This window comes from Garra rufa, chromosome 11 (assembly GCF_049309525.1).
Source record: "Garra rufa chromosome 11, GarRuf1.0, whole genome shotgun sequence".
Lineage (NCBI taxonomy): Eukaryota > Metazoa > Chordata > Actinopteri > Cypriniformes > Cyprinidae > Garra > Garra rufa.
In genome coordinates, this window is record NC_133371.1 from 25,739,555 (window position 1) to 25,747,020 (window position 7,466).

Sequence of the window (7,466 nt, forward strand, 5' to 3'; positions counted from 1 at the left end):
ATATTAGTCAACTAATGCTTTTCCGTCTAACTGCTTGTACCCACGCCATGCAACGCCGTTTTGTTAACTCGGACACTTGGGATCCACGTTGATTGTCCAAGCTGGAAAGCTGGAAAATCAAACATTTGACAGTCGGCGTACATGCTGGTAATCGGTGAGATTGTGGCAATTAACAACACAACAATATTTCACCAAAAATTATTATTTATGCAGAATAAAGTAGACTAAAACTTCACGATCACAATCAAACACAGTGTTCACCGCAGCTCCGTTACCTAAATTCCCAACATGCATTGCGTTGCTGACGTCACGTTCCCAGACTCTATTCATGATACGGCACTGCTATGACCGCTTCACTCAACGGTTTTGTGTATCATTGAACCCCCTTAGCAACCACCCTTAGCAACGTAAACACAGCTACAGCAGTTAGGGACTACTTTTTACAGCGGAAGGCAGTTAATGATTTTACTTTATGAAAACATACAACTTAATATATATAAATTAACATATATTTTTGATTTTAATATTTTTGTTGTGTGGTAACCATTTTATAAAAGCAATAAGGTACTTATAAGGTACTTACTGTGCCTAACAACGCCCTTCAGCCGTGATTTATTCACGATACAGCACGGCCTCTCGTACCTTATTGCTTAAATATATATATATATATATATATATACACACACATGAATGAATGTATATATTTAAGAAAATATGTTATGTTTATATTTTTAATATTTATATATAATATCAATTATATGAATATAAAAATATACATGTAAATATTTGCAAAATATAGGTATGTGTGTGTATTTATATATACATAATAAATATACAGTATAGGCTACACACTATTATGTAATTTTTTTTTTTTTTTTGGATGCGATTGATCCGATTAATCGTTTGACAACACTAATTTAAACTGTTGTCAATAACAACACTGTTTAAAATTGTATCTAAATTATAGATGTAAAAAACAAATGTAGAAAAAAATATTAAACCACATTCTGGCTTCACAGACAAACATGTCGGTCCATGGTGTTAGTCTAGCCCAGCACAAGTTATGCAAAATCAATGTTATAATCAATGAAGCTATGAAATTAATCTTTTATTTACATGTATCTGTCCTGTTTATGATTAGGGAATTCGCGAACGTGCGCACTCAACAACAGCTCCAGTTTATTCGACTAATCTAAGCGCATCTGATTGGCCAACATATTCCTAAATTCATCAGAAACGCGTTTGATTGGTTATAACAAAACATCGCTTAAAAGCTGATGCAGTGTGAGTTAATCTAAATGTAATTCTGCGAATTGACACTTTTTATTCATTTTCACGTTTTATTTTAATCGTGACATCTACAATACATTGTTTAATTGTGCAGGAGCATTTTTTCCTCCTTTTCTCTTGAATTTATGTTGCTTTTTTGTTATTTTGGTGGTATTTTTGCCACAAGCCCTCCTTAATTTCCGACCTTGATAAATACATACTTCCATACATACAAAGCCTGCTATATCTATACATTGCTTTCTATTTCTGTTGCTCTCATAAGGCAGAAAAATAATAATAAAAAAATAAAAAAACGTTTTTGTTTTGTGTCTGCGTTTTGGGCAAGGGAATTCGCACACAACCAACAGCTCCAGCGTTTTCAGTGCTGACTAATCTAAGCGTCTCGGATTGGCCAGTGTATTCCTAAATTCATCAGAAACGCGTTTGATTGGTTATAAAGCTCAACGCTGCAAAAAACAGCCTGTAAAAGTAATCTGATGCAGTGTGAGTTGACACTTTTCATTCATTTTCACATTTCATTTTAATCATGATAGCCTTAATACATTGTTTACTTGTGCAGGGGCATTTTTTTTTTTCCCCCTTTCTCTAGAATTTATGGGACATTTTTGTTAATTTTTGCCACAAGCCCTCATTAATTTCCAACCCTGATACATGCATACAACCATATATATATATATATATATATAAATAGCCTGCCCAGATTTAAAAAGTAACGCAAAGGTAATGTAACGCATTACTTTCCATAAAAAGTACAGTAACTTAACATAACATAACGTAACGTACTTAGTTACTTTTATAGAGTAACACAATACTGTAATGCATTACTTTTAAAAGTAACCTTCCCCTACACTGTATGGGTCAAAATGTTTTTGTTTTTGTTTTTGTTTTTTTTTGCCAAAAATCCTTAAGATATTAAGTAAAAATCATGTTCCATGATGATAGTTTATAACTTTCCTACTGTAAATATATCTAAAAGTAATTTTTGATTAGTAATATGCATAGCTAGGAAATTGATTTGGACAACTTTAAAGGTGATATTCTTAATATTTCAAATAATTGATATTGGCCAAATATTGTCCGATCCTAACAAACTATACATCAATGGAAAACTTATTTATTCAACTTTCATATGTTTAAATGATCCAGGGTCACATGTGGCATTATTAAAACATATATTTTTTAAATCTGTTTTTTCACATGAATCAGAATCGTTTAAACTGTACCTCTTAATTTTGATGTAATATACAAATATGCATTTTGCATTTGGTATTTAAACTTTGATTTAATTTGTTCATATAGTGTATTTCCTTAAAGGAGTAGTTCACTTTCAGAACAAAAATTTACAGATAATGTACTCACCCCCTTGTCATCCGAGATGTCCATGTCTTTCTTTCGTCAGTCGTAAAGAAATTATGTTTTTTGAGGAAAACATTTCAGGATTTCTCTCCATGTAATAGACTTCTATGGTGCCCCCCGAGTTTGAACTTACAAAATTCAGTTTAAACACAGCTTCAAAGGGCTTTAAATGATCAAAGCCAATGAAGAAGGGTCTTATCTAGTGATACAATCGGTTATTTTCTAAAAACATTTACAATTTATATACGTTTTAAACTCTACACAGAGCACACAGCTAGACAAGACGAGCATTTGACGTTAAAAAGTATATAAATTTGTAATTTTTTTTAGAAAATAACCAATTATTTTGCTAGATAAGATACTTTTTTCCTCGGCTGTGATGGTTTACACTACAGCCATTTGAAGCTGCATTTTGGAAGTTCAAACTTGGGGGCACCAAATCCATTATATGGAGAAAAATCCTGAAATTTTTTTCTCAAGAAACAATTTCTTATCGACTGAAGAAAAAAAGACGAACATTTTGGACGACGAGGGAGTGAGTAAATTATCTGTCAATTTTTGTTTTGAAAGTGAACTACTCCTTTAAGAAAGACATTGCGTGTCCTCCAGTCCTGCAGGAGGCAGTAAAAAAGTAGTTGTACAAACAGGAAAACGGTGAATGAGAGTACAGATGACTGGAACGCACCATGGCAACAAGTTTAGCAGAAAACTTAAGCTGTCAGCCTTTCAAAAGTAAGTGTTTTTTTGTTTCTTAAACACGTATGGTGAATTCTCCTTATGGCTGCCTTACATTAAAAGACAACAGAGTGTTAGTTTTGACTTTAAATTTGCGTGTCTCGACGTTTTGTAGTTGCGACAGGCACATTAAAATATGTCCAACGATATCAGATAATCATCATACCACAAAATGAGATACTGTGTATGTTATCGATATTTTTATTTAAAATGTTCTGGTTATAGACTGCAATAATTTAAACCGCTTTGTTATACTCTTTCCTTAACATCAGTATGCTTTAACATGGAAATTTGTAGCTCATCCCATCACAAGAGGGCACTCAAGATCATCTTGTCAATCATGGGATCTGATTTGTTTGTATTTGTGTATTCATCAGGTTTAGACATTAGATACACAACTCTCCTATTTCTGGTGGTTTGCGGTACATCAGGGGCAATTGGAAAACAAATTGTTCAAGAGGATCATTTAGGCAAACATAACCATGAACACAATGCAAATATGTTCCTTGGCTCTGAGGTATGCGTGATACGGTTTTTAATAACAGTTATGTATCTAGTTTTATTACCAACTAACTATCAATGTTTTTCAGGACAAAGACGAAATACAGAAACTCAGTCCATCCGAGCAGAGAAAGCGAATGGTGGAGATAGTGAAGAAGATTGACTCCAACTCTGATAAATACCTGACTCCAGGTCAGTTCCGGTTTAATTGACTGATTTATTATAATGTACACATTAGATGTGTCTAAACTATTGTTCAAAAAAATTTGGCGTTGGTTAGATTTTTGAAAGAATTTCTTATACCCACTAAGGCTGCATTTATTTAATTAAAAAATCAGAAAAAACAGCAATATTGTGAAATATTATTACAAATTAAAATAACTTCTATTTAAATATAAAACTGTAATTTATTCCTGTCATCCGAAGCTGAATTTTCAGCATTACTTCAGTCTTCACTGTCACATGATCCTTCAGAAGTTATTCTAATATGCTGATTTGCTGCTTAAAAAACATATTTAACTGTCGTTTTTTGATCAATTTAATATATCCTTGCTAAATAAGTATTAATTTCTTAAAACAAAAAAATCAAACTGACCCCAAACTTTTTTTTTTAACTGTAGTCGATCTTAGAGTTAAAAAAACATTCTCTGTTGCTTCTCTAGAGGAAATCACATTATGGATACAGAGGGTGTACAGGACATACGCGCTGGATGATGCTGAGGAACGCTTCCCTGATTTTGACTCCAATAATGATGGTCTGGTATCTTGGGATGAATACAATATGGTCTTGCATGGCCATACTGTGGAAGTTGATGTAGATGCTGCTCTAGAAGACCCTGAGGAAGAGTCTCTCAGATTTGTATGTTGCATGATTTTTTAACATTTCATGTTATGGAAAAGCAAAGAAAGGTCTTGCGTGGTTGAAAACATTTTTTTTATTGTTTTATCAACTCACAGCTCCATGCAAAGGAAAAACGACGTTTTGACTTTGCCGATATGGATGGCTTAGCTGGCCTGAACTTAACTGAGTTTCTTGCGTTTACTCATCCATCGGAGGTGGACCACATGGCTGTAAGTATAAAATGAAGCTGCAAATAATCCTAAATATGATTAAACATTAGTTAACTATGTGGTATGTGGTATGTGATTGCATTTACTGTAGGATTTTGCCATTGAAGATGTGCTTTCTGAATATGATTTGGATAAAGATGGATTCATCAGCTTGAGTGAATTCATTGGAGATCTCAGAGCAAATGGTATGTCTACATTGGAATAAACAACAATATATAATAAATATAAACAATTAAATATGTAAAGATGCATTCAAAAATCTCTAATAGCCGGTGATAACCAAAATGGTACCAATATATTACATATATCCTTACATCAGTTGCATACTTTACCATTCAGAGGTGGACTCCTGGAAAATATCTACAGTTGAAGTCAAAAGTTTACACCTTGCAGAATCTGCAAAATGTTAATTATTTCACCAAAATAAGAGGGATCATACAAAATGCATGCTATTTTTTATTTAGTGCTGACCTGAATAAGATATTTCACATAAAAAGTAGTTGTTCATGAGTCCCTTGTTTGTCCTGAACAGTTAAACTTGTCACTGTTCTTCAGAAAAAGCCTTCAGGTCCCACAAATTCTAAGATTATTTTAGCATTTTTGTGTATTTGAGCTCATTCCAACAATGACTGTATGATTTTGAGATCCATCTTTTTACACTGAGGACAACTGACGGACTTAAATGCAATTATTACAGAAGGTTCAAAAGCTCACTGATCCTTCAGAAGAAAAAAAACGATGCATTAAGAGCCGGGGGTGAAAACCTTTGAACAGAATTAAGATGTGTACATTTTTCTTATTTTGCCTAAATATCATATTTTTTTCATTTAGTACTGCCCTTCAGAAGCTACAGAAGATACTTAAATGTTTCACAGAAGACAAAATAAGTTACGTTTACCTTGATCTTCTAAGTTTATACCCCCCAGCTCTTAATGCATTTTGTTTCCTTCTAAAGCATTAGTGAGCATTTGAACCTTCTGTAATAGTTGCATATATGAGTACAGTCATTGTCATTGGAAAGGGTTCAGATACACAAAAAATCTGAAAAACCAAAGAATTTGTGGGACCTGAAGGACTTTTCTGAAGAACAGTGGGCAGATTAACTGTTCAGGACAAACAAGGGACTCATGAACAGCTATGACTAAACAAAAAAAAAAAAACAGCTATGGATCATTCAGGTAACAACACAGTATTAAGTATCAAGTGTATGTAAACTTTTGAAAAGGCTAATTTAATATAAATTCAACTATTATTTTCTCTTGTGAGCTATATGTAAACATCTTATGTGAAATATCTTATTCAGGTCAGTACTAAATAAAAAATAACATGCATTTTGTATGATCCCTCTTATTTTGGTCAACTAATTAACATTTTGCAGATTCTGCAAGGTGCATGTAAACTTTTGACTTCAACTGTAGATATTTTCCAGGAGTGTGGTACATTATTACCAGTAACACATAAGTTTGCTTGTCTGTGTTTAAGAGCAGGAAGAGCCTTCGCAGTGGGAGGTTGAGGAAACGGTGCGCTTTAAAGATCTTTATGACCAGGATAAGGATGGAAAACTGAACAGGGATGAGCAGCTCCGTTGGGTCGCCCCCAACAGCTATGGCTCGGCACGAGAAGAAGTCAGTCAATGTGCCATTCCTCCTCTAATGTGTTTTTTTACTTCTTTAACAAGATGTTCTGAATATATATTATTCTTGAATGTTAAACAGGCTATTCATCTAATCAAGGAAATGGACCAGGATGGTGATGGAAGACTCTCAGAGGCGGAGATTTTAAAAAACCAAGACACTTTCATGAACAGTGAAGTGACCGATTATGGCAGACAGCTTCACGTGCCGCATGATGAATTGTAATAGCTGGAATCTTTTATAATTGGTGCCACAAAGAAAGACTACTTAAGTTTTTTAATTTTTTTTTTTATTATTATTATTATTTTTTTTTTTTTTTTTAGAAAATGCAGAACTGGTACACTAAAATTACACAGCCCAGCATTTTGATTTGCAAAAAAATGCAATGATGCTGAGTTCAGAAATCAATAAAAACTGTTTTGTTCACAAAATAACTTGGCTAAGAGGAGTGCGATATTCTAGTGATATCTCGACCATTTGTATCACTCCGCTTGCAGTAAGTGTCATGGTGGATGCCCTAATCCACCATAATTTTATAAATAATACTTTTTTGTGTCACAGAATGAGTTTTTAGGTGAAAATGTACTTCTTTAGATTTCCAAAAATTTCATCTATTTTAAAATTTAAGATGTTTTTTTCGGAGATGTGAGCTCCAGGTCATCAGCGGTCGTTCAGCTCTCATGAACCCGCCAAGAGCAGCCTTAAACGCGACCACAGATCTTCTGGAATTTGCCACTGGCTCTGAAGTTTAACATGGTTAAATGTGAGATAACGGCCTCATGCATATGGCCAAATCACAGCCATGCCGATATACAGCCATATCACACTGCTACTCGTGTAATATTGCTCATATATGTGTCTGTTTTAATGCACATATTA

General features: G+C 33.7%; 1 protein-coding gene across 1 annotated transcript; it reads left to right on the plus strand.

The window, feature by feature from the left end:
• The first annotated feature begins 3,294 nt into the window (after positions 1–3,294).
• On the plus strand, positions 3,295–7,387 carry rcn2 (reticulocalbin 2). The gene is made up of 8 exons (XM_073850974.1): positions 3,295–3,378; positions 3,759–3,898; positions 3,972–4,074; positions 4,545–4,741; positions 4,840–4,953; positions 5,045–5,138; positions 6,436–6,578; positions 6,669–7,387. Exons 1-8 carry the CDS (start codon positions 3,333–3,335, stop codon positions 6,810–6,812), a joined length of 981 nt encoding a protein of 326 aa, XP_073707075.1. The 5' UTR covers positions 3,295–3,332; the 3' UTR covers positions 6,813–7,387.
• The last annotated feature ends 79 nt before the right edge of the window (positions 7,388–7,466 follow it).